General features: G+C 36.1%; 5 protein-coding genes across 6 annotated transcripts; 2 read left to right on the top strand and 3 right to left on the bottom strand.

The window, feature by feature from the left end:
• The first annotated feature begins 421 nt into the window (after window positions 1-421).
• Window positions 422-1,574, top strand: LOC108227510 (glutathione S-transferase 3). The gene is made up of 2 exons (XM_017402691.2): window positions 422-830; window positions 1,111-1,574. Exons 1-2 carry the CDS (start codon window positions 507-509, stop codon window positions 1,459-1,461), a joined length of 675 nt encoding a protein of 224 aa, XP_017258180.1. The 5' UTR covers window positions 422-506; the 3' UTR covers window positions 1,462-1,574.
• A 3,597-nt stretch (window positions 1,575-5,171) lies between these two features.
• On the bottom strand, window positions 5,172-6,790 carry LOC108226417 (serine/threonine-protein kinase WAG1). The gene has a single exon (XM_017401371.2). It carries the CDS (start codon window positions 6,753-6,755, stop codon window positions 5,340-5,342), a length of 1,416 nt encoding a protein of 471 aa, XP_017256860.1. The 5' UTR covers window positions 6,756-6,790; the 3' UTR covers window positions 5,172-5,339.
• Window positions 6,791-8,230: 1,440 nt separating this feature from the next.
• On the top strand, window positions 8,231-10,295 carry LOC135147303 (uncharacterized). 2 transcript variants are annotated; one of them, XM_064080278.1, is made up of 7 exons: window positions 8,231-8,515; window positions 8,592-8,691; window positions 8,773-9,058; window positions 9,144-9,214; window positions 9,330-9,603; window positions 9,686-9,774; window positions 9,878-10,295. In XM_064080278.1, the coding sequence occupies exons 2-7, from the start codon at window positions 8,617-8,619 to the stop codon at window positions 10,124-10,126; spliced, it is 1,044 nt and encodes a 347-aa protein (XP_063936348.1). In that variant the 5' UTR covers window positions 8,231-8,515; window positions 8,592-8,616; the 3' UTR covers window positions 10,127-10,295. The 2 variants fall into 2 exon arrangements, with proteins under 2 accessions (XP_063936348.1, XP_063936349.1); XM_064080279.1 differs by having other exon boundaries at window positions 8,233-8,691; window positions 9,689-9,774.
• Window positions 10,296-12,934: 2,639 nt separating this feature from the next.
• LOC108226226 (replication protein A 70 kDa DNA-binding subunit E) lies at window positions 12,935-15,057 on the bottom strand. The gene is made up of 10 exons (XM_017401174.1): window positions 14,908-15,057; window positions 14,543-14,822; window positions 14,368-14,467; window positions 14,140-14,261; window positions 13,982-14,063; window positions 13,792-13,900; window positions 13,656-13,708; window positions 13,374-13,485; window positions 13,094-13,294; window positions 12,935-13,006 (listed from the first exon to the last, which is right to left on the bottom strand). Exons 1-10 carry the CDS (start codon window positions 15,055-15,057, stop codon window positions 12,935-12,937), a joined length of 1,281 nt encoding a protein of 426 aa, XP_017256663.1.
• A 4,255-nt stretch (window positions 15,058-19,312) lies between these two features.
• On the bottom strand, window positions 19,313-21,357 carry LOC135147267 (uncharacterized). Its single transcript, XM_064080174.1, has 4 exons — window positions 21,298-21,357; window positions 20,958-21,193; window positions 20,612-20,865; window positions 19,313-20,496 (listed from the first exon to the last, which is right to left on the bottom strand). Exons 1-4 carry the CDS (start codon window positions 21,355-21,357, stop codon window positions 19,313-19,315), a joined length of 1,734 nt encoding a protein of 577 aa, XP_063936244.1.
• Window positions 21,358-27,190: the final 5,833 nt, after the last annotated feature.

Here is a 27,190-nt window from a genome sequence, read left to right as displayed (position 1 = left end):
TTAAATTAAAATACAAATTTTAGTCTAATAAAATGCATAAACTTGAATCGAAGTCGTGGATTACTGACTTGATTTAACTTGTAGACTTGTAGTTGGTATTGATAAGGTAAGTAACTAAACAACCCAGCAAATATAAACTAAAAATTAGTATATTTATATAAAATTAATATTTTGTATATATTTAATATTAAATATTTATATTGTGTATATATAAATATGTGGTTCGGTTTTATAACGGGTTGGTTAAATATAAAACCGAAACCAACCCACAAACCACGGTTTTTTAAATTAGTCGAACCGAAACCGTAAACCTCATATCGGTTTCGGTTTGGATCGGATTAATATCGGATTAGTTTTTACGGATTTTGCGGTTTAAACCAGACTGTGATCACCCCTACTTGCTACTAGTAAAATACTGGACTATACTTATCCTAAGAATAGATGTATACATAGAAGTTTACAAGAGTTGAAGTACAATATTTGGTAATCATTTTTTTGTGTTTGAGATGGCAGATGATGAGGTTATTTTGTTGGATTTTTGGGCAAGTATGATGGGTACGAGAGTGAGAGTTGCCCTAGCTGAAAAGGGTGTAGTGTATGAATACAAAGAACAAGATTTGAGGAAGGATCACAAGAGCCAGCTGCTTCTCGAGATGAACCCTGTTCACCAAAATATCCCGGTTCTTATCCACAATGGCAGACCGATCTGTGAGTCTTCTAATATTGTGCAGTACATTGATGAAGTCTGGAATGATAAAGCTCCTCTGCTCCCTTCTGATCTTTATCAGAAAGCTCAAGCTAGGTTCTGGGTTGACTATATCGACAAGAAGGTGCGTGCACACAGGAACGGATCTAGTAAAAGGCACGGAGACACGTGTCCCCCCTAAATTTATTTTTTTTAACATTTTTTCACCATTTTAAATTTTAAAAAAATTAAAGAAGTGACCTCCCAAAATTTAATAATATATAATTATTTTCCGATAATTTGCTTGATGCCCCTCTAGATTTTGTTTCTAGATCCGCCCCTGCGTGCAGATCATATTTACTTATGATGTTTCTCTATAGATGCAATTATTATCTTAACATGGTTGAGATTTGAAATTAATGCAGATATATGATGCTGGGAGGAAATCTTGGGCACTAGATGGCGAAGAAAGGGAGGCTGGTAAGAAAGAACTGATCGAGAATCTGAAGGTTTTGGAAGATGAACTTGGGGACAAATGTTTCTATGGTGGTGATACTTTTGGTTATGTAGATATAGCCCTTGTCACCTTCTATAGCTGGTTTCTTACTTACGAAACATTTGGCAACTTCAAGTTTGAGGAAGAGTGTCCGAAACTGATGGCGTGGATTAGGAGGTGCTTGAAGAAAGAAAGTGTTTCCAAGTCCCTTCCTGACTCTCAAAAGATATTGGATTTTGCTTTTTTCCTGAAAAAGACCTACTTAAAAAAATCTGGCTAGTCCTTCCATGGTTGTTTGTTCTTTGCTCTTGGGAGATACTTTCTGTTAAATGTCATGTTGCTTTTATGTACTGGAAGTGTCATGATCTAGTGCCAATAATCATTTTCAATTTCTATGCCTTCAGCAAAACATTTATGCACTGCAAGTGTTAATATTTTCTAGTAGCAACCATCACTTTCACAGTTTCGTGTTATATGCCCTCAGGAAAGAAGAAATGATGCATTCAGTACCTATACTTTCAAATGTTAAAGAGGCTGCACCACAAGTACCTTCATTTCACAATGTTTATGCACTTACTCATATATGGAGATCTTTTGTGCAACTGTGTTGGTCGTGTAATATTGTGAACCTCTCAACAATCTTGGAAACTAGAACTATTTGAACTAAAATCATTTCTAGTAATAAGCTCACTAGGGTAATCCCCCCATCTACTTTAAGAACATGGCTTATGTAGATTAGGCAAAGCCATGATTTATCTTTAGGGATCACACCAGGTGCCTGGTGAGATGGCTAAATGTGAGAACTAAAGATTTTTGGCAGAGAATAAATTTCTTGGAGAATTTTCAACTATTTGAGAATTATCTTGAGGGAACCATTCCACCTTGCAAATGAAATGCTTGAGCTTTGAGCCAAATTAATCAGTGGTAACATGCACCTTAGTTTAGAAACTTGTCAGTCCCTTGAGCAGAAGCCTCCCTGTTGAATAACCTAAAATGCACTTGAAGTAAATCAAAATCAATAACAATTTCTTAGAAAATTCCGACCAGAGACTCTAGGGAAATTGCAGATGCTAAAAACTCTGATACACGAATGACAATCAACTAGTGCTGAATTATAGCTTCAGTTGGCGAGTTGATGATCCTCCTGGAACCATTTGAGTTGTATGCTCTCATCATTCATACACCTTCAGTCTTAACAGGGGATCTTAGCTTGTCTAGTGGCGATGCTTCTAAGGAAAAAATTGTAATAATTGTCCCGTTAACACTTTGCTTGACCACTTATATTGCCACATAGGGTGCATGTTGGTGTGTGAAGAAAGATCTGATCCTGTCTCGCTTTAGACCAAGTGTTGAAATACCATGGTGAGGATGCTAGTGTTGACACTCACAAAATTAGGCAAGTGAACATTGGAAAGCTCCATGGTTCTGCTACCATCAGGACCATATCTTCTACTTCACAGGAAAATCTTAGAACTCAGAAAGGAGTCCTGGTGTTGGTGGAAGAAAAATTGTTCACTGGACTGAAGCGGTGGATACATAATTGCTAATGGTGCATCGTAGGAATCATGCAATTTCATCTGATTGTAAACCCCAAACTATTAATCATGTTATAATACCTAATATCTTACTGGATGAAACATTTCAGACACTTGTTGGGGATCTGGTCTTCGCAAAGTTAATTGGATATCACCATATCCAATGTCTCATGTATTGTTGGTTTGTAGAGACTATTCCCCAGTTACAACTCCATTTGGATAATTTTGTAACTCTGGTAATGTAGGAAAGTAGAAAAGTTATTAGCTTCTAGACATTTAGTATGATTTGCATCATTAATATTGGACCGAAGAGAAGAAGATCTTGATCATCACAACATCAAAATAAATCTCTTAATTAGCTAACAGTAGTATTACTACTTCTCTTTTGTCCAGTTGCATTTTCTTATTAGTACATATATTATATATCTTTTAAGGTACATACGCGACACCAGCTGAGCAACTAGATTTTCTTAAATCCTCCAAAGTTCAAGTATGAGTGCAGACAACCCATGTTAACTTTGATTAAGTTTTATTGCAGGGCAATTTGACATAGTCTTAAAAACATAATATTGCTCTATCATTCAGCAATAAAGAATCTGTTGCCCGTGGTATAAATTGAAATATCCCCCCTGGCCTATAGTAACAGTAGTACTGATAATACTTGCATCATCTGTCTGGTATCATGTGATTATAATTTATAGGTCCCCATGTTAAATTTACTGAAGGTTTCTCACAGCAAAGCTTTGATCTAGTTTTAAAATAAACGAAATCTTGCTGTATTGTTAAGCAACAAAGAATCCTCAAAATTATTCTAAATCTGCAACAAAATCTTTCGCTATATGTAACCTGCATCCTTAAACTTTTCAATATATTCTGTCACGCTAAAATTAAACTGAACCAACCCGACCTCTGCCTGCGGCAGAAGAAGGCAGACAGCTAATCTGATCTATATTGTCCACCATAAATAAATAAGTTACGCGTGTTCAGTAATTTGTAACAATGTGATTTTCTATATGAAACTGTCAACGGATTGTTGCATTTTTCGATATCCTGAAATTCTTGAAGGAGCAGATTTATATAACCTAGCTAGTGGAGTTGTTGATGCGGCTCTTGATAACAGAGCAATTTGTGCAGTAGTACCATCTGGCAGTGTATTGTAATGGGGAATTGTTCTTCCAGCTAAACTGCAATTTTCATCAGAAACTTCCTGTATTAGGTAAACTACCGCCCCATGAAACGGTATTAATTAGTTTATATCATATCAAATTTTCGAGCCAGATTCTTCACTAAGTCTTCATTATGTTGTATATTCTGTATTCCTTCCCCAAATCAAGGATCTAATTTTCTTCCTTCCACATGTACCATCTGCCTGTAGGGCTGTAAAATGATCCAGGTGATCCCGGGTACCCCTCTGCTCAAGTATCGGATCATATTATTTTTAGGTTGTCCAGATTTGGGTCCGGGATCGTTTTATTCGGGTATAAACCGATCCCGGGTATTTGAGATTCGGATCCGAACCGGATATGATCCAGTATCGTATTTTCTATTTTTTAACCGGGTAGTTTATGATCCATCGAATATGAGCCGGATATGATCCACTAACATCAAATATCATTATTATTTCAGTTGTTCAAATAATTATCATTTAGTCCAAGTAAACATAATATTATAAAGTATAATAATTTTGAATTAAAACTTATAGTTATGTGTTGGTATATGTCATTTATTAAATATATATGAAGATAATAAGCATTATCACATTAAATAAATCATATTTTATGAAGATATAAACTTAAATAAGATAGTACAATTTTATAAAATGATGACTATTTACTTGCAAATATGATGGTGTTAAAATATAATAGGTATATGAGTTTGAATCGAATATGAACCGTGGATCATATTCGGTTATTCGGGTAGGATCATATTATGAAAAATTATATGAGACCGAATCTGAGCGGGTATAGGTGTGCTCGTATCCGGGATCATATATTATACGGGCTTAATTTTTCCGCCAAATTTGGATCGTTTTCAAAACGGATATGAGACATGTATCATATTTTCGAGCCGAATATGAGCCGAGACACCGGATAGTCCGTATCGATTTACAGCCCTATCTGCCTGCATTTGCCAGACTTTGTGTATTATGAATAAACCCTGTTTTTAGTACAGAATTCTGTTAAAAAATATTAGATAGTACAAATTTGAACAGTGTGACTTGCGGAAAATATTTTGCGAAATGCAGAACACTCATATTACCTCTGGCAATGAACTTGTTCAAGTTTAGCAGGTTTTCGATACCTGATTCTCGTTAACCGGACTCATTAAACATGAACCAAACGCGACCTTCACAGAATAGCAGATTTTAAATCCTAGAAAGCCAGAATACACACAAACAATAAGAAACCAGGATATCATACCACCACTATCTCACTATCTGTATATGCAGAAACACTGAAATGCAACTCATTTTCAATTAAATATAAAAATTGTTCACATATATTTCAATTCAGTTGGGGTTGGGTCGGACCGTGATCCCAAAAACAAACCGCTCAACAAAATTGACGTATTCTCACTTCCTACATATACAAACATCTGTAACAAAACGGTAAACAAAATGAAATCATACATGTTTCCGAACCTTATCATTATTAATCGAACAATAATAATTATGATTCGAGTTGAGACTAAATTTATTTCTTCCCACAAAGAAACTAAGCCCCTTTCTCCACCATTGCCTTCTCTTCTGCAATGCCATGCCACTGATATGCGACTTGCTCCTCTTAAACGCTATTCCACGTACTTCCGGTGCCGATAACGTCCGGATTAACGGCCAGTTCACTCCGTTGAAAAACGGGTGTCGTTTAATATCAGTTGCGCCTCTGGAGCATCCGAGCCTTCCTCTCGGATCTTTTACTAACAACTTCTCTATCAGGTCTTTTACTTCTGCATTCTCTTGTTCGTTAAACAACGCCCCTTTTGTAGATGCTATATTGCGTAGAGTTGATTCTTTAGTTGATCCCTTGAACGGTGTCGTTCCATAGAGCATCTCGTAAACTAAGATGCCGAATGCCCACCAGTCAACTCCGTTGCCGTGGCCGCTTCCGTTGACCAGCTCGGGCGCTAGGTATTCATGTGTTCCCACGCAGGATTTGGAGAACGCATTCGTTGGCTCCGCGACGAATTCGGTCACGACCTGCTCCACAGGTCTCCGGTCACGAAAACAGGCGTTTCGTGACCGGTGTTTCTTACCGAGCTGAGTTCGAGTTTCAAGTTTGGGATCCACGTCAGCGTTGAAACAGAGATCGAAATCGGATAACATAATGTGGCCGTCTTCACGGATTAAAATGTTTTCGGGTTTTAAGTCACGGTAAACAATGCCTTTTGCATGCAAGTACTCCAAAGCGACCAAAACTTGAGCTGCGTAGAACTTGACCGACGCGACCGGTAGCCGGTAACCGGGTTGCTTGTGTAGCAAGTTATGTAGATCACCGTTAGGACAGTAATCAATGAGAAGACATGTGTAGTGAGAGACCTGGAGATGAGCATAGAGTGTAGGAAGAAACGGGTGGTCCAGCGTGGAGAGGATCTGCGCCTCGGTTTCCACGTGGCAGATTTTCTTAGAAGTGAGCGAGTCTCTGTCAATAACCTTGAGGGCGAAATTCGCGTGATCATTATCACGTAGGCGGCATAGAAAGACGCGGCCGAGATTCCCGGAGCCGAGGTGGCGGAGCAGCTTGAAGTGGCGGAGGTGGAGCGTGTTGTCGGAGGAGAGATTGGTGGCGGTTTTGATGGCGGACCAGTTCGGGTCAGACTGGCGGTGAGGGCGGGAGTGGAGGCTGGGGATCGAGGTGGAGGCGGAGGTGGTGGAAGAGAGACGAGACTCGTTGAAGCTGAGAGTGAGGCTGCTCCGCGCGAGACTACTGCGCGCGGAGGAGGAGAAGGTGGTGGTGGTGGCGGCGGAGGCGCAGCTGGTGAAGCTGAGGTCCAAATCGGAGTCGGGAGGGTAGGAGAAGTGATCGTTGTTTTTGTTGTCCATTGCTTGGAGCTGTAGGTTTTGGAAGGTGGGAGGGGCTGGGGGTTATATATATATATATAAATGGGATAGAGTAGACTAGGGCATATTATAAAATAAAATGAAAAATAATAAGTGATTGAATTAATAATTAATTAAGATGATGATACTACTGTACAAATGTAATTAATAAAAAGCAAGGTTGTAAAAATCGGAAATCGGTCCAACTCGGTTTGGTTTCGGAAAAATGAGTACTCGGAATTCGGGAGAGTACTCGGAATGAGTTATCGGATAACTAATCGGGTATTTTTTTTAATTATTTTTTTTCTCATATATAGTTATATACTGATTAATAATAAAACTGTCTAATAATATTAATATTTTAATAACACACTTGAAATAATGAAGTTCAAATAAAAGTTACTTGATTGTTTTGACATAATAATCATTCACAAGTTTTGGTGATAAAACACATATAGTTTCTAATTAATGTCAATACTTTGTAAAAACAATATCAAAACATATATAAATTTACGTTTAGTCTCTTTTGAAATAATTTTCAAATAAAACAATAAAAAATTGATAAGTCAAACTCGGATTTGACCTCGAGTACTCGGAGTCAAACCGAATTCTGACCGATTTTTTAATAAATCGGTTTTGAACCCGATTACTCGGAACTCGGATCGGACAAGGGGTTAAAAACGAGTACTCGGAATGAGTACTCGGCCGACTCGGCGATTTTTAGAACACTGATAAAAAGAGAGTGGCAGGACGTTAACTCGGTAGTAGTCTGAACGTGTCTGGTTGACCAGAGTTTAATTATTGTACGCAGATTAGATTAAATTGAAGAGGAAGAGGGAATGGTAATTCAGGTGATGATGATGCAGGGTTAGGTATTTTGGTTGACCCAGTGAATCAGAGACTTGAGTTAACATAAGAGTAAATTAGTACTGGTACTTGGTTTCTTTTTCATTTTTGCTTTATACCGTGCCAGCAGATTACTCATTTCAAGAGTTTGACCACTGTACAGTGTATCAGCAGAAAATAATACTACTACTAGTAATTATGCCCGCTACGCATGGTAGTGTGAAATATTTTGTGTCTACAATATTAATTAATAATTTAAAACAATTAATTAGAAGACGATTTTAATGATCTCTCTTGTTTTTGTTCCCTTAATTTTTTAAATTTGATAAAGTTGACAATAATAAAATGAAGAGAAAGGAAAAAAAATTATACTTTTTGTTTTTTCCGATTACTCTAGTTTTATGTTGTTAAAAGCATTTACTCTTGCTAATATAAAATTTGAGAGGAAACTGTTTTATGAGAATACGATATGCATAAATTTGAATAATTTTTAAAAGGAAAAACTAAGTTCAAAATCCTCTTATATCAGAGCCAAGATGAGACTTTTTTATAAATCGAAACTAATGAATGTTTTATTAAAAGAAATTGTAGATTTTTGTCATATAATATTTTTTAGTCTGAAACCACTTTCATAAAAGGACAATTACACGTGAATTTTGGAATAATATCTGTTACAATAAGCTCATGACACAGCATAAAAGATTTCAGTCAACGATTTCAGTCAACAGTTAACTGTACCAATTCATTTTAATAACTCTCATTTGGGAGAGTAAAGTTTTACAGAGATGATGTTGATAAGAAACCTAGCATTTCATCCGCTCAGGAGCTGAAGACAAACACTTCTTATCCAAGAAGCCTGCGAGTCCATATAGAGTCGCTCGATCTGTAGAACTTTAGAGTTCATTATCCGTCTAACTGTAAGATCATTTTTATTTATAGTTCCTTCCCTCAGAACTGCTCCTTTAATGTTTCCTTATCTTGCTGAAAATGTAGGTTTTGCTGTTTGAATTATCTACTCATGGAATCTTGTGGACTTCAGGCTCAAAAATTTTCTCACAAGCTCACCCACATGGACACTTTGTCCGACGAAATGGTATTCTCTCATGACTGTACTTGATTGAAATGTAGAGTCCTACAAATAACTTTTCATTTCCTTTAAATCTTGTCATAACAGATGATTCCTCGTTCTTTCTGTTCTAAATATGCTCATGACCTACATGAGGATATGGAATTGAAGCTTCGAAATGGTTATGTTCTTCCAGTTAAATTTGACCACAGTAGAGGTGTTTTTAAGGGTCTTCTATGTTTTTTTAAGCATTTTAAGCTGAATGGTGGTGAATTGCTAGTGTTCGAGTACTTTGGCAGATATAACATCAATGTCTACATTCTGGGTAGTAACTTATCTGAAATCAAATACCCGGATTTTAAGTTTAATATGCCAGAATCTCCACCTCGATTAGGTAAATTATTATTTGTGTCGCACTTAAAATTCCAGATGCTTTTTAATGAAGTGAATCTTTATTGACCATTTCATTTTCAATGTAGTCACTCTTGGCGATGGAGGGTGGAGGTTTGTTTGGTTTAATTCTGGCAGACAAACAACTATAAATGAAATTGTAAGTTAGTATAGTTTTGATTGACAAATAGTTAATAATGAAGTTACAGATAAGTTAGTTTAGTAATCAGTTAATAAGTTGTTATATTTAGATAACTCCACTTTTGTTTTAACAGCAACCTCCAGAGGCATTCTTGGACCGTTGTGAATTTTCTTTCCGTGAACCTATGAAATATGTTATTAGCAATGGGAAGAAGTTTGGTTGTTCGTATTGTCCTTCATCTAGGAAGTTCATAGGATTGGATTGTGTTTGTGAAATGTTAAAAAATACTGGAACCAAGGAAATTCATATGTTGCTGTTTAAGTATGATGTTGATTCTGTTATAACAATCTCGGCTTTTGACAAAGAACTTTGTGAGATTGTTTATCCTGGAACTCCACTTTCTATTGGTAAATATGTTTACTAATTAACATCTCCAGGAGAAATGCACCATTTCGTTGTGTTTCTGACTATTGTTACCTTTTTGTATAGTAGAAGCCGGTGGGGATCATCCATCAATAGGTTTCCAGTTTGAAATTCATGTTGAAGAAATACACATGTCTCCCGAATGTTACGTTGTTGTAAGTTGTCTTATTTTTTTTCAATGGTTATACATAGCTTTCGTTCAAGAAATGAAATTGCAGAAACTAAAATTTGTAAATTGTTTTTTATGATATGTTGCAGTATATTTCTCCTCTATTTAAGAAGCTCTGCAGCATGTGGGACACCTTTCAATCTATATATGTGTATTCTGGAAATGGTTCTTGGAAGCTAGATATTTGCCGGAGGGATGACTATTATCGTTCTACAATAGAAGATGGATGGCAGCAGCTTAGAGATGGTTTGGCCTTGGAAGTAGGGGACATTTGTATTTTTGAATGTCCAGTTGATTCTCTTGATCGTTTTAATGTTCGAGTGGTGAAGAAGCAGTAATCTGGGATCTTTAAGTTTAATGTTATTGTCCTCTGTTTAGGAAATTTTTATGTTGTCTTTTGCTGGATTGGCTTGACAATTTATTTGAATTAATGTTTGTAATGGTGGATGGTGCTTGATTAAATACTGATGTAATATGTCTGAAGTTGTGGTCTGAACAAATTTGCTATTTTTTAAGTTTTTCTGTGCTCAGGTTTTACCAGTTAACATATTATATTTGAATGCACAGTCTTTTTCAGGACATCTGCTACAGTACTAAATTATGACATGTAGTATTTCTTTTTAGAAGTTTTATGCTTAATCAATATAATTTACTGATAATGTATTCCTTGTTTATTTTTTAAGCAAAAAGAATATAATAATAATATTGGAATGTCCATTTCACTTTTACTTGGTTCAATTTGTCTTCTCTTTTTTTTGTCAATACTGGATTTTACACTATCAGTTGGGCTGCCAATTCTTTGAAAAGGAGACCCACATTTTTTCAAATTTGTGGACGGGTAATAGCACATTAAAATGTACACTTATTTTGTAACTCCCGAAATTAAACCAACTACTAACTCCACCGCATTAAAGCTGTTTTTATTGAGGTTTATGTTGGTATTGTAAAAAGGTACACATTTTCTACTTTGTGTTTCAAGAATAAGGCATAGTCAGAGCATCCCTCACAAACTGATCTTCTGAAGGTAATGAGAATCGTTAAGCTTATGGTTGCCTCAGTTGAAATTTGTATTCATTACCCAGTTTTTAATTGCATGCAATAATAATCTTCTCTTTTAAAGATTATGTTTTGATTTTGAAAACCCTTTTAATGATTCTTACATATTGTTCATAATCTTTCTCTGATTTGCTTTTGTAAAATAGTGTTGATAGTTTTTGCCCCGATAATATTGATTGCATGTAACAGACTAATATTGCTTACAGATTAGTAAGCTGAAAATGGAATGCACAGGGTTTGTGGCGCATAAGTTTATTAAAGCTTTGAGCCGCAAGGACATTTGTTCAGATGTGATGGTATTCTGTCTAGTAACTTCCATTTTTAAAAAAAATTTTATGCTTAGTAAGTTTGATTAAATTCTCGTTTGATTTTGTTGCAGAAACTTCCCTTTGATTTCCAGCAAAAGTATGCAAACATGCTCCCTCAGGAGTTTGGTTTGAATCTGAGAACCGGATACCGTCTCCCCGTTCATTTTGATAAGATAACAGGAATAATGATGGGAATGTCCACATTTTATAGCGATTTTGGATTCAAGGGCGGGGAAGTGCTGGTTTTTGAGTATTATGGACAGTCAGATATGAATGTCTATGTTTTAGGGCTTCACTCTTGTGAAATTGATTATCCAATGATCACTCATCTTTCGCAGTGTGGAAATCCTCTGAAGCGTAAGGCTCTTTATTTTCTGTCAAAAGCAAAAGGTATCTTTTTCTCTGGAAACTGATTTTTATTGTCATATTCAGCAAAGATCCGAGATGGTGGTTGGAAGTTTGTGCATTTCATTAACAATCTTGACCAACTTCAAAATGAAATTGTATGTTGTGACGGCATTCTGTTATCTATGCTTTCATTCATTGATTCTACATTGATTGTTTACAGTGCAAAGTAATACAATTTTGTTTCCATTTTTTTGGACAGTCCGTACCTCCCAAGTTTGTGGAAAATTGTGGTGGGAATATTTCCAAGTTCCTGCACTTCATATTAAGTAATGGGAAATCATTTGAAGGTCGCTTTTGTGTGAAATCTAATAAGCTATCAGGTTTGATTGGTATGTGCAAACTGCTGGGGTTGGATTCTTTGAATAGCTTTCATGTGTTGTTGTTCACATATGATGGTCACTTTAGCTTTAACATAGCTGCTTTTGATGAGAAATATGTTGAAGTCATATTCACTGGAACACCTGTATCTTCAGGTAGTATAAGTTTTTCTCCTTTATATTTTGTATAACAGTTGGTTATTGTGTTGTTTGGAATATTAAGCTATTGATTTGATTTTAGGAGAATTATCTGATGAGTCAAATGTTGCTGCTCGTTTTGAAATCACAGTTCAACCATTTCATATGCTGAAATATTGTCATGGAGTGGTAAGTAGATGTTTATATATACAATAGGCAGACTTCAGTATTATTCTTTGAAATAATAGTAATTTAGTTTCTCAATTTGTTTTAGGACATACCAACTGCATTCAGAGAGAAATGGTATATGTGGGGGAAAACTGACTACATAAATGTTTATGTTGGAGACCGATCATGGAGGCTCGAAATAAAACACAGAGCTGATTGGAAACGTGCAACAATTAACAAAGGGTGGTTGCAGTTACGTGATGACTTACAGCTGATGGTTGGGGACAGATGCATCTTCGAGTGCTGTAAGCTTTCGTATAAAGATTTCAGTCTTGTTGTTGAGAAAGGAGAGAATGATGTCTAAGCTAAATGTTTGGTTAAGTTGTCATCGTTGAAAGTTTTAAACTCTAAAAACTGAGATATGTTGTAGTTTTGGGTTGCTGTTTAACTCTAAATTTCATCTATGTAGGATATTATTGGATTGAATCTTGTGAGTGATGAATGATATATTTATTCTGATATGCCGCAGGATAAAAATGAATGCAATGATAAAGCCGAAAAAATACTCAACAAAAGCAATAAACTTATCAAGCACACAACAGAATTACATAACAATAATACTTGTAGTGTCTTCAAGTGCTCAATATTACTGTTCTACAGCATTAAAAATATTACTGGATTTAGGTAAAACATAGTTTAATTAAGAACATTAGATAATTAGCCAAGGCGGTGTTTGTTGTGACCTTGTACTTCATTTCTCTCTCTTCTTTGATGTGTAACTTATCCCAGATAGAGAATCCAAATGGTAGCTTGATGCAGATGGCTGTTTAGAAAAATTAATTTAGAATAACTGGTGATAGATCAGTATTTAAGAAGTACAATAGGATAATTTTTTAGAATTGAAACTTACTTGAGTTTGCATTTGTTCAATTGGATGTGGAGTACTTTCATCATCACTGTCAGTTTCAATTTTAAATCCTTCCATTATGTCTTCGGCACTATAGATCGGGTAATCCTCAGTTATGTTTTCCTTCTTTATAAGCAACTTGATGGTGTAGTCCTTGTTTTCCATGCTTTTCAGTATCACTGGTAGATTTTCCTTGCTTTGTCCCTGACATGGCAAACAAATTTTTTGTTAAACATTTGTGTAGAATTGAACATAGTTGTACAACACGTGGGCATATCTTCACCTCATCAATTATGTTGAAAACTGATTTTCCAATCACTGTACGCACTTCACGATCTTCAAGCATTATATCAATTGCACCAGTATCATCAGAAGCAAAAATACAAACTTGGAACCTGTATTATTTCATTAAAGTTGTTAATCACTATAATAAAAAGGAAGTGCTGATTGGTGATGGATTTACTTCTTATCTGGATATGAGCATTTCCTATCACAGAACTTGCACTGGTAGCTGTTCTCCAGAAGCTGTGTTTCTTTATAGCAAGAAGTGCATACATTGACAAACCAGGAGCTAATATTTTGTATTTTTCTGATTTTAACCTGGCATAAAACCTCCTTCTGCATGATATTTTGAACTGATATTAGTTACTTTTTTTGACTTTAGAAAGTACAAATCACTTAACATATTGATAGAGTCATACCAGAATCTGATCTTCTTTAAACTCTTTAATAGATTGGACTTTATAAACATCAAGAGTTGCATTTGTTGAATAATCAAGGTTCATATCAGGAAAAGATTCGGAAGACAACCTGAAATATGTTAAGTGTGTGTAGGAATAGATCATTATCCTTGACTGGTGATTTACAGAAACCGTAGGAAATGCAAGTTACCTTTTCCTGAACTCAGCAACGTTTCGGTGATCACAATTGAGATAGAAACTTGTAGGAGAAGCATTAGCTATTGTAGGTTCGTCTACGTGAAAAAATGTTTACAATATATGAATAAGCATCATAATACATCAGCAATTAGGTTTGAACTTTAGACTTACTTGACCACTCGGTTATTCGAGCACTTCCAATGATAATGATAATAGGGCACTGAAAATTATGTTTCAACGCTGCTGAGAATCTAACTGCAAACTCATCCCAGAAAGTAACTTTGACAATTGTACTGCACATCACAGAAATAAAACATTGTGTTTACTTAGGTTGTAAAAGGTAGTGAACAATGCAGTTGTTAGTAATGTGTAATATTTGTGAGATGCATGAAAACAAACCTGCCATCAGCTATTCGAAATTTGATCTGGTCTTGCAAGATGCCATGTCTGTTTTTTATTTTAGCAAGAGGTTTTGGTTTTTCCATAACTCCAATAACATCTAATTTGGAAAGAAGTATGAATCAAACAGAGCTCACAACATGCATAATAAGAGAAATGTAATAATTGAACTTACCAGCAAGATAAGTTTGTTGGTTTACCAATGATTTGAGATCAGACAGATCAAAGAAATCAAACACATGCTTCTCAATATTAACAGCTTTTTCTTCCAAAGGTGTGATTTTAGTTTGATTATCAAACACGATTTGTATTTCCTTCCTTACACATCGGAATTTGTCATCGCTGGTGTAATCACTTACTGTGAAATTCTCTATCAAGTATACCTTGCCCACTTCCAGAAGTTTAGCAAGCTCATCAGCTTCAGTTCCAGGTACAAATGCATGGATTCGTACACGCTTGAAGAAGTTGCAGAACAATTAAAATATACTCCAGAAATTTAAATTTGGTAGGCTTAAAAAGAATTTAGGTGTCAAAACTTACTTTACTATCCACAAGTAAAATGTTGAAGCTTTTGAAAGATTGCTTGGTTTTTGAGAAACCTCTCCAGAAATGAAGTATTCTCGCTTGAACCTTCCAGTCATACTTGCTCTTCCTCAAATCTTTGAAACTATCGTACTTTGTTTTAGACATTTTTTTTGTAATAGTAGAGTGTGGTTGAGGATAATGGTGCTATTTATATACAATATAGATGGGATGTCTTCTTTCCAATTGTAAGTTTAAGTTGTAATTAAATGTCTTCGTTTGTTAGGTTTGGTGCGGTTGAAAAAATTTTGAATGTGAGACAGTTAAATGACTGAGGCACAGGATACTGTTGTACTTAATAGTTGCCAACCTAGTGTCTCTATTACAATGAAGAAATGTCCATATAAATGCTCAAATTTCCAATTTGATGATAATAGTATTAAAGCACATAGTACTGACATGGTTTTGATACAACAATTCATAGAATTGGAGTGTATTAATTGTAGCGACAATATTTCTTACAGTAGAGGCTGGCAAAATAACATAAGCTGGGATATGAATTGCAGTTCTGTGTTCACCAAAAATAAAGGTTTGCATAATATATTAGAAGACATAAGAGGAGCCAAAAGAAGGGCCATGACAAAAACATGAATTCTTTCCTCTGTAGAAATTGTAAGCTATGAGATTCCGATTTTAGTCCTGCAATAAACAATAGATATATGTTAGTTGTTTGTTTTGTAAAAACAAAATGCCTACATTATTTCAATTATTATATATCAATTAATCAATACGTACAATGTCTTTCTTCACTGTCTTTCTTTTCTTAACATTTTCCTCAGTCTCAAATGGCACAGTTTCAGTTTTCTTACGTGGTCTCTGCTTGTTTGTGGACTTCTCAGTTGCTGGACTATCGGATGCACGGTTTAATGTCTCTTCCAAATTCTGTTGACATAATTAAAACAATCACAGCTCTTAAATAGATAACCATATATTACATTACGTTTTATATCAAGTAGAAAAATGTGTAGTAGATTGATACCATGGAAATGGAATCTTGCTTAGAGTTCGCAGGAACCACTTCACCAGGAACGTGGTCTCCTAGCATTTCAGGAGGCTCATCAATTGCATGAGCGAGGTAAACATTACATGAATTATGCACATTGGTTTCCCCTATGATCAAAGTAACAATAAATTCTTTCTTTTCGAAAGCCTTTAGCAGTGGAGGAAAAGATATTGAGTCTCCAACCTAAGAGTAGTATTGAGAATTTAAAAGTAAGCAAGTGTAAAGGTTTTAAATTTGCAGAAGTGGATGAAATAAACTCTTAAATACTTGTTATGCTTGTACTTACTTGAGTGCTGTCATTTTCAATATCAAAAACATTTTTGCCAGTGATTCGTTGAATCTCTTCATCCGGAAAAACAATCCCAAGGTAGCCAGTAGAGTCGTTGCAGACGGTAGCCAATCGAAATCTGTTCAAGACAATGTCAGAATAAGTAGGACTTTTATCGTATATAAGTTGGTATTGAAGAGATTTGATCCTAACAATGTACAAATTTAAATACCTCTTATCAGGAAAAGGGATATTTCTTTTACAGTTGTCACATTTATACCTCCCTTCAACAATATTAACCTCTTCATCACAGGATGTACAGACATTGTCATACCAATTTGTCTTCTCCTCCACTTTCTTCACACTAACTTGGCATTTATACTTTTTCTGCACATCAGCAAGAAATGTAAATTACATACTGTTTATTATATGAAGAAGTCATGCTGTTATGCAAGATTTGTTGTTGACTGAAGAAATACCTGAATGCATTGAGCAGTAAACTTCTTTATCTCTGAAATTGTGTAGATTTTGTCATCTATCACTTCTTCGATGTACTCTTCTTCAACAGTTATAGATGTTGTGTTTAGTGGAAAAGCAGCCAATCTAAACAAATAAATTACATGACAGTGAGTAATTATCCTAAAAAATAAAGGCAGAGGATATAAATTTGTTGGGTAAATTTGGTTGTTCTAAACCTTGTCTTCAGAATTTTGACACTGTAGTGGTCTGGATTTAGATAAAATCTGGTGGCTGGATAGTTGTTCAGACATGTCAATCCTATTCATAAAGAAATCCGCAACATAAAATAATTTATTTGAAACTCAATAACAATATAAGGCTAAAACAGGACTTTGCGGCTAGAAGTGGTTCGTATTATGTAAAACATGCCATCTAACAGAGTTTTTACCCTCGTGTTGATTCACTTTCGCACTTGCAATTATGATGGTAACTTGTTCTTCAGCGGTATGTTTCAATTGTTTCTCAAGTTGCTCAGCAAGTTCATTGAAGAAAGTCACCCTCAACTCACAACTATAGACAGAATGAAGGATAAAAATTGTATTAGTTTTTGAAGTTATTTTCATGTGACTTTAATCATTTCAGGGCTCACTGTATTGAAATCAAATACCTTCCATCAGTAATGACAAATCGGATGTGCGATCTAGTGTTGTCATCTTTTGAGTATACACGTTCCACATTTTTGTTTGTTATCACACCAACCACATCTATAAAAACAAATTTATTATTCAATTTCAAGAAATCTATGAACAATACATTAAATGTAGCAATGTAGCGGTTAGGTTCGTTTACCTATCAGAAAACGTTCATCAGTGACAAATCTAGAAGCATCTTCAAGATCATATAAATCAAAAGCATAGGTGGGGAAAAAGGTGGCATTTGTTTTCTCTGCAACCAATTTTGTGTAGTTGTCAAAGTATATGTGTTTCTCATTTCGAACTACCCTATTCTTTTCGGGTCCTTCATACTTTTTGACATGAAAATTAGATATACGATAGATGTTGCCTTCCTTCAGATCTTCTTTGAAAAATCAGATATCTTTGCATTCAAAAAAGCATGAATTCGAGTACTCTACAGGCAAAACATAGTTATAGCTTAGCATACAATAGGAATGAACACATAAATGAGGGTATAAATAGATATTGTATTCTGTTGTTACCGAATCATCAATTAACATGACATTCAGTCCTTTAAATTCATTAGTTGTACGATTAATCCCCTCCCAGATGGACTGAGCTCGAGCGCGTATGGTCCATTCAGTTTTGTCTGTGTGAAGATTCTGCAGCTTCTGGAATTTGTTAAACATCATCTTGATGCCTAGATCTGAAATGTAATAAATATGAGTATGTAGTTAGTACAGTTGTGAGTTACAGCTAGCTATAAGTTCTACAATGTTGGTAGTCTTTGAAATAGATGTGCATACCTTGGTGGGATCTCAGATCTGGTAGGTGTAGTGAAGAATGAAGACTATAAGATGTGTAATAACTGATGGGGGTCTTTATGATGTGGGGAAGATAAGATGTAATGTGTAAATCGTAAGAAAGATATAAGATTTTAATAATCTAAAACCGAGGAACACTACTTTGATGAAAAGAAGTACTACATGTCAAAAATGAGTACTATAGTACATGTCCTGAAAAGGAGTGTGCATGTTTATGTGGTCATTGCTTTCCATATTAGGAAGTTTGACTGGAAGAATACAGACTGTATGTATTGAGATGTACTATCTCCTCCACATTGTTTTTTAAATTTGACAGAGACATTTCGAATATAAATTTGACAGAAAAATTTCAAGTAACATTAGGTGAAGAAGATTATCTAAACACTGGATCAATTGTCTGGTGGTGCCTTGTTTTTGTATGGAGGAATTCTACTCCTTCATTTGTTAGACAAAGAACTTGTCTCCTGGGACTACAATCCTCTGTAACAGAATTTGGACAGGGTGAGTCATCTTTACATTTAGATAAGAGATAAACAACAACTAACAGCCAACAAAACAATTAACAGCTTAGAAATTAATAGGCATTGTCTAATAAGCCTTGTCTTGGATTGTCTAATAAATCATGTCTTAACATTCAATACTTAGGATATAAAATTCTAATTTGCAAAGAACAGCTTAGATTACAGCTTAGGGAGATTGTAGAAAACTTCTTGGTAGACTACATTTCTGGTAACATTAGTTGGAACACCATGATCAGAATCAATGAACATCTTCAAACCTTCAGGTGAGGTAACCCGACTTACAGCCACGTACATTTGTCCGTGTGTAAAAACTGACTTCGGAAGATAAAGACCAACTCTTTGTAGAGACTGTCCTTGAGCTTTGTTGATCGTCATGGAATAACAAATTTGCAGCGGCATTTGCTTGCGAATCAGCTTGAATGGTAGCTTGGTTTCGGTTGGAAAGAGTTCCATCCTTGGAATAAAGTGTTTCGTACCTGCAAATGCTCCACATATTACCTCACACTGAACACAATGCTTCAGGCACTTTGTGATCATCATTCTGGTCCCGTTGCACAGTCCAAGCGTCTGGTTTAAGTTTCGCATTAACATAACAGCCACGCCAACCTTTAGTTTCAGTTCATGATGCGGAAGACCTGGAATATTGTATGAGTTGATATATTCAGGGGGAATGCAAAACTAAGATCAGAATCGCTGCCACCAAAATCCTCCGCTCTGTCAACACTATAGTAAGAAGCTTGATCTCCCGGAATTGTCTCAACAATATTGGAATTCAAGTGAGCAACAGTGACATTGGTCGGCGTCAATATTGCTCTCTCACTAAGATAAGCAGGATTTTGAAAGTTTGTGGTAAAACTGGGATACGTCCACTCAATCATATTTTTAACAGAGTTTTCAGTTTCTGGATCACAAAAATCTGCTGGAATCATGATTGAATCTTCATCAACAACACTTAATTCATCAGTTGGAGGAGATAACTTGCCATCACCGATTTGAAGTACCCATTCAGCAAACTTGCGTAAATTCTCCTTTTCCTCAGCATTCTGTCCTTGGTTAAGTCTCATGTTTTGCTTTAAGATGAAAATGATTGCCTCTTTCCATATTCTTGACCGAGTTATGCATGCAGCCACAATGTCAGCACGACCTCCCATGTTGATGACTGGCAATATCTGCCGAAAATCTCCACCGAGTAGAACGGTGATACCTCCAAACGGCTTGTTGAAATTGTCCGGATTAAGAGTTTTCATTATGTCTCTCAGTGATCGGTCTAGACATTCAAATGCGTACCTGTGTTGCATGGGAGCCTCGTCCCATATAATCAGACTCGTGCACTTGATTAGATTAGCAATATCCGAATTCAGATTTATTGCACATGAGGAATATTCATCCAATACAATTGGGATCTTGAAACGGGAGTGGGCTGTCCTTCCTCCAGGCATTAAGGTAGCTGCGATACCCGAGGAAGCCACTGGCAGAACAATCTTTCCCTGTGATCTCAACTTGTAAATTAGAGTCTTCCAAACATATGTCTTACCACAGCCGCCGCTCCCATAAACAAAGAAAACACCTCCTTTGTTTTCAGTCACAGATTGAAAAACGGCATCATAGACTGATAGTTGTTCAGGGTTGCAATTTGAATGAAGTTTGAGAAACTCTCTCTCCATTTCCTCTATGTCGTAACTGGTTTCATCAACAATCAAATTGTTTGCATCAGTTTGAATATAGCTCACTGGTGGCTGTGGCAATTGGCTGAATTGCTTCAAACATTTTCCAATCGTTCTTAGGATCTTGTCTATTTCTGAAAAATACAACAGATCATTAGAGTTTGAACAGAGTTAAGAAAAATATTTAAATGTCAGTACTAATCAGGAGTGAATATTAGAAAACTTTTGATGAGGCTACCAAAATAGTACCTGCTAATGCATAAAATTGTAGTTGCTTGTCACTGAAATTAGTGTTTGTATTACCAGATTGCTGTCTCTTACGAAGAATGATATCATCGACCATGTGTTTCCAGTGCTTTGTCCACAAACTTCCTAGGTCAGTCACTTGACAGTTGATCATGATATGAACAAAAAGCTCTCTTATTTGAGGAGGAAATCCACACTTGGCACACTCATCCATTACTTCGTCCCATTCATTGTCATCGTCAAGCAATCCCAGTTTTCTACACGCATCTTTAAAGTGTTGTAAACCACACCATGTACAGTTTTAAGAGCATTGAAAGAAGTTGGACCTCTAACCTTGGTCAGTAACAACCTGAGATACCAAATCTCTCCAGAATTATGATGTGTATACAACAAACGTCCGATTTGCTGGCCTCTCTTCCTCACTGTCCAGACATGATCAGTTTCATTCCACACATAATGTTGTGGAATCTCATCATAAGTGTATTTCCTAGCAGATGGATCATCCTTGTTTAGTTTGAAGAAAGCCTCAAGTTGACTGAGTTTCCATTTTTCACGCTGCACAACTTTTTGCAGATTCTCATCTTCCTTGAAAGTGCAGTTTTTATTGCCTGGTAAATGAAATGAGAGGCGATGGACAGACACGGATCGATAATGTATATCAAATCCAAAAATTCTATACGCAGCCTCACATCCACATATGTATCTCCCGTCAAAGTAAGATTGAATCTCATCGATAGGCTTGGAGTCATCAGTGTCTTGCTTCTTCTTGGTTGACAATTCGACAGTAGCACGATCATGTCCTTTGAGGCAGTACTTGAATAAGTACTTGAGAGTTCGTGCGTGGCAACAAATTCAATGTTCATATGACATTGATATTTGACCAGGAGATCACGGTTGTAAGGCACGACAAATTGATTATCAAGATCCACATTGTTCTTCCGGACAGTAATTTTAGTGTCGCGCCTTTTGTAGACAGGGAATCCCGATTGGTCAAAATATGTCTCCGGACAATACCTAAAATCAAATAGAGAATGTGGATTTGTAGTCAGAAGCAATTATGGGAAATTATGCATTAAAAAAAGAGTGATGGGATGTTATTGAACAGCTTACTTCTTTGGAAAGTATTTGGTACACTTTGAATCCTTCATACAGGGGGAATTTTTCCTTTGGAAACCACAAGGGCCGTGGATCATAAATGAGGAAACAGCTGCATAACCAACTGGATCTTTTATTGGATCAGGTATTTCAGCACTTACAAAACTATCAACATCATCATTGAGTTTCCTCTTCGAAGCAGCGTCGAGCCATATTAGCATATGGACGTGAGGTAGTCCACGTTTTTGGAATTCTATGACATACATAACTACAAATATTATGATAAAACAAAATTAATATGATATGGAAGTGGACATTCATATGCAGTTGACTTAGAGGAGATAGCATACTTACTTGCAATACATGTTCCAAAATAATGTTTGTTTTTGATGTCCTCCACTATCTGATCCAACTTCAGTTTGAACACGCGTGCAATGACATCGGGGGAGTCAACAGCCATGCAACCCGGATATAGCTTCATCATTTCTTTGATTTCATCCCAAGCACTATTACATGTCATAGTCAAAAAAATGTCCGGGTGACCAATGTAGCGACAAATAGCAAGTGCATCCTGGAAATTTTGTTGCATGTATCTCTTCGAACCAAGAAAGCTAGCGGGCAAAATGAAACCTTTCCCAACAGAAGAAGTATCTTGATGACCATCTCGTATGCTCTTTTGAATGTTGCTGTATAAATCATTACGGAGAGTGGTCTGGTGTGTACGAAACCACCAAAGGCGCGACTGTTCAATGGCCGAAAATGCATCCACGATGTATTGCTGGTACAGTCTTCCACCCAAGCGAGGGGTATTACCTGAAAGAATGAAGTAGTTAATTATGTTTAAATAGTTAATTATTCCAGAGAAGAGGTATCAGAATCCTCTTTACACATAGATAAGAGATAAAAAACAACTAACAGGCAACAAACAATTAACAGCTTAGAATTAATAGGCATTGTCTAATGAGCCTTGTCTTGGATTGTCTAATAAATCATGTCTTAACATTCAATACTTAGGATATAAAATTTTAATTGCGAAGAACAGCTTAGATTACAGCTTAGGTAGATTGTAGAAAAGTTCTTGGTAAACTACATATCTGCTTACATTAGTTGGAACACCATGATCAGAATACAACTGTGTATTTAGAAATGATCATAATAAATAGTTTACCTTCATTTAGTCGGCATTGCAGTTGTATGAGTAAAACTCCTTCATTGTTATCCTCTGACGCTTTTTGGCAACATGTTTCCAGATTGCACATAAGGGATGTCATCATGGTATCCGTCTTCACCTTCAGGAAACAAAAGAGGGTATTGTAGGGCCATCAACTTAGGGTGTATGTCAGATATTCTTTCAAGAACCTTGCTCTTTGTCTCAACAATGATGTCTCGCTCACCACATGTGTCTTCTAAGTCTCCAACCATAATTGCTCCTACCTCATTTGATGGCCCTATGAAATTCTCACGGCCAGTTACACTACGACACACTTTCATGACGATCTTCAGATCCTGCACAGGCTGTTCTTTGAATCTGTCCCGGGCCATACGAAAGTATTTTGTGAGTTCGTTTGTTTCATCCAACATAGCCAACAGACCTTGTACAATCTCCACATCAACAGTTTTACCATCCGAAACACTGACCCATTTCAGCCTGTTCTCCACTTCATTATCGGTATCGTATATGTATAATTGACAGAACTTGGGGTCCTCACCTTCATTAGGTATGAGAGAACCAAAGAGATGATGGTTCTGTCCATTAAGACGGTATACATAAGGAGATGAGCCGTTGTTTATAGAGTGGTCCACTCTACCGCCCATAGAAGTGAATGCAAACATGGTATTATACAAACGAATTTGATTTCGGAAGCGTTTGCCCTTCACTGGATCATTGTAAATATTTAACAGGTATGAAGGAGTTGGAGGTGTTTCAGGCAGCTTGATCTGACCTTTAGAACAACATAAACTGAACTCAGGTGTACCATTCTTCACAGTTTTATTCACACGTTCTTCTTTCCACATAAGAGCCTTGCATTTGGAGCAACATTCTGTAGGTGGCCCAAAGACACATATCCAGTGTTACCTGTCATTAAAATGAGAGAGTCATTACTAATACAAAAAATGAGTGACAAAAATGTGACAAACAGAATAGTGTTAATATTATAAGAGTCGAGGAAGCTTACATCTGAGAGCTTTTTGCACGGCAGGCAAAACAACATTATCTACCACTTCAGGTTCAGCATAATCAGTCTCACAACCTTAACAAATGCAAAATATAAGAAAACTGTTGTGTGCAGATTAGATGATAATGATAATGCAGTAGCATAATTTGTGTGATACCAACTAACCATTTTGATTAAAAAGTTGATCAGCATCTTCCAAGACAGATGCAATTGCAGAATGCTCTGTTAAAACAGTTTAAACCACCAATCAGCAAAGGATAATGTGGAGAGCAGAATATGATTAATTTTTATTAGGTTTTGATCAAAACAAAGCTCCAGTACCTATAGTGGCATCATCGTTCAGTTGACGTATACCAAATAATTGTCTGCTGGTCCCTTCTTTGTCTGTGGGAGGGATCCTAGTCTTTGATTTTTTAGCTTTAACTTGTCTCATGGGTCCATAATCCTCTGAAATAGTATTTGGAGAGGGTGAGTCATCTTTAAATATAGATAACAGATAAACAACAATTAAGAGACAACAAAACAATTAATGGATTGTGAAATTGAGTGTAGAAAGTACCTTTATCTCCTTCATTCAGATCCATTCTACTGTGAATGTTGACAGCAGTATTAGAAACATCGGAAAGTGGAGGCCTTGTAGAAATAGATGCAGCTTGATCAGTCATGCATGATGCCGATCTTTCCTCGAAATTCAAAACTGGAGAGTTCAAATGATTTAATGAATTTGAAGGGTGTTGTGGAAGCACATTTTCGTCACCACCTTTCCTTCTCTTTGCACTCCTCTTCTGAGTCCCTGTTGTTAATTATGTTTATATTACACAAATTATCACCTAACTTGGAGATGCAATACTCATATAAAATAATTAAGAATACAGGAGAGTTATTGTAAAGTACCTGTGGTACAAAGTCCTTGATTCAATTTCATAACATTTGTCAAATTGAAAGGAGTATTACAAACTGCAGATACAGGGATGGTACCAGAATTAAATGCAGGTCCAGGACTTATGGAAGCATCCCTTTCATTCAAGTTAACAGTAGGAGATTTCAAGTAGAATGGGACAAGTTTCTGTCAAAAGCAAAAGGTATCGTTTTCTCTGGAAACTGATTTTTTATGTCAGATTCAGCAAAGATCCGAGATGGTGGTTGAAGTTTGGTGCAATTCATTAACAATCTTGACCAACGCAAAATGACATTGTATGTTGTGACGGCATTCTGTATCTATGCTTTCCATTCTTGAGTCTACATTGATTGTTTACAGTGCAAAGGTAAGACAATTTTGGTTTTTCCATTTTTTTGACACCGTACCTCCCAAGTTTGTGGAAATTGTGGGTGGGAATATTTTCCCAGTTCCTGCACTTCATATTAAGTAAGGGGAATCATTTGAAGGTCGCTTTGTGTGAAATCTAATAAGTCTAGCAGGTTTGATTGGTATGTGCAAACTGCTGGGGTTGGATTCTTTGAATAGCTTTTTCTGTGTTGTTGTTTCACATATGATGGTCACTTTAGATTGAACATAGCTGCGTTTGATAGAAATATGTTTGAAGTCATATCACTGGAACACCTGGTATCGTCAGGTGTATAAGTGTTTTCTCCTTATATTTTTGTATAACAGTGGGTATTGGTTGTTTGGAAGATTAAGCTAGGGTTTGATTTTAGGAGAATGATTGATGAGTCAAATGTTGCTAGGAAATGCTCGTTTTGAATCAAAGTTTCACCCATTGCCATATGCTGAAATAATTGTCTGGAGTGGTAAGTAATGTGTTAATATACAATAGGCAGACTCATATTATTCGTTGAATAATAGTAATTTTAGTTTCTCAATTGTGTTTTAGGACTACCAACCGGCATTCAGAGAGAAATGGTAATATTGTGGGGGAAAACTGACTACAATAAAATTGTTTATGTTGGAGACCGTCATGGAGACCGCCTCGACATAAAACACAGAGCTGATTGGAAACGGCAACAATGAACACAGGGTATGTTGCAGTTACGTGATGCTACAGCTGAGTGGTTGGGAAAGGCTCTTCGAGTGCTGTAAGCGTTTCGTATAAGATTTCAGTCTGTTGTTGAGAAAGGAGAGATGATGTCTAAGCTAAATGTTTGTTAAGTTGTCCATCTTTGAATGTAAACTCGAAAAACTGAGATAATGTTGTAGTTTTGGGTTGCTGTTTAACTCTAAATTTCATCTATGGAGGATATTATTGGATTGGAATCTTGTGAGTGATGAATGATATATTTATTCTGAGATGCAGCAGGATAAAAAGGAATGCAATGATAAAGCCGAAAAAATACTCAACAAAAGCTAAACTTGCATAGCACACAACAGAATTACATAAACAATAATACTTGTTAGTGTCTTCAAGTGCTCAATATTCGGTTCTACAGCATTAAAAATATTACTGGATGTAGGTAAAAAATAGGTTAATTAAGAACATTAGATAATTAGCCAAGGCGGTGTTTGTGTTGTGACCTTTGTCCTTCAGTTCTCTCCTCTTCTTGATGTGGTAACTTATCCCAGATAGAGAATCCAAATGGTAGCTTGAGCAGATGGTCTGTTTAGAAAAATTAATTTAGAAGAACTGGTGATAGATCAGTATTTAAGAAGTACATAGGATAAGTTGTTAGATTGAAACTTACTTGAGGTTTTTTTGCCTTTGTTCAATTGGATGTGGGAGTTACTTTCATCATCACTGCAAGTGTTCCAATTTTAAATCCTTCCATTATGTCTTCGGCAATATAGATCGGGTAAGCCGCAGTTAGGTTTTCCCTCTTATAAGCACTTGAGGGTGTAGTCCTTGTTTCCATGCTTTTGCAGTAATCACTGGTAGATTTGTGCCTGCTTTGTCCGGACAGGGCAACAAATTTTTTGTAAACAGTTGTGTAGAATTGAACATAGTGTGTACAACACGTGGGCATATCTTCACCTCATCAATTATGTTTGAAACCTGATTTCCAATCACTGTACCACTTACGATCTTCAAGCATATACATTGCACCAGTAGCAATCAGAAGCAAAATACAAACTTGGAACCTGTATTAATGTCATTAAAAGTTGGTAATCACTATAATAAAAAGGAAGTGCTGATTGTGGATGGATTTCTTCTTACTGGATATGAGCATTTCCTATCACAGAACTTGCACTGGTAGCTGTTCTCAGAAGCTGTGTTTCTTTTATAGCAAGAGGGCAACATGGACAAACCAGACTAAATTTTGTATTTTTCTGATTTGAACCGGCATAAAACCTCCTTCTGCATGAATATTGTTTTTTGTTTAACTGATATTAGTTAATTTTTTTGACTGTAAAAAGTAC

The sequence above is a fragment of the Daucus carota genome, chromosome 6, assembly GCF_001625215.2.
Source record: "Daucus carota subsp. sativus chromosome 6, DH1 v3.0, whole genome shotgun sequence".
Lineage (NCBI taxonomy): Eukaryota > Viridiplantae > Streptophyta > Magnoliopsida > Apiales > Apiaceae > Daucus > Daucus carota.
This window is presented reverse-complemented; position numbering and strand designations above follow the sequence as displayed.